The sequence below is a fragment of the Penaeus monodon genome, chromosome 23 (genome assembly GCF_015228065.2).
Source record: "Penaeus monodon isolate SGIC_2016 chromosome 23, NSTDA_Pmon_1, whole genome shotgun sequence".
Taxonomy (NCBI): Eukaryota; Metazoa; Arthropoda; class Malacostraca; order Decapoda; family Penaeidae; genus Penaeus; species Penaeus monodon.
Window position 1 is genome coordinate 24935263 of NC_051408.1, and position 294 is coordinate 24935556.

The window sequence follows — 294 nt, forward strand, 5'->3', positions numbered from 1 at the left end:
AGACTGATAAGGACATACGTACAATAAAGTAGAAATATGAATAACAATCCCTATCAACACTAATTTAGAACAGCTGACTTCTCAGATACGTAACCTTGGCGTCAGCAAGACCGATGGCAATCAGTCCCCAAAGATGACCCATGGAGAGATGATAACGAAATTCTGGATCAAGAATGTTCTTCATAGCATCGAAGTCTTCGAACGTAGTGTGGTAGAGCGGGTAATCGGACCAGTTAAATTCGTTCTAGAAAGAGAATGAAGCATTCCCTGTACCTCACATTAAGTTACCACTTT

General features: G+C 40.5%; 1 protein-coding gene across 1 annotated transcript in view; it reads right to left on the reverse strand.

The window, feature by feature from the left end:
• LOC119587903 (putative N-acetylated-alpha-linked acidic dipeptidase) overlaps positions 1–294 on the reverse strand; it is a gene marked incomplete at its 3' end in the record, with an annotated part of 29869 nt that overhangs the window by 7193 nt on the left and 22382 nt on the right. The window contains 1 exon segment of the mRNA XM_037936613.1: positions 95–244. Coding sequence (XP_037792541.1) covers positions 95–244 — 150 coding nt within the window.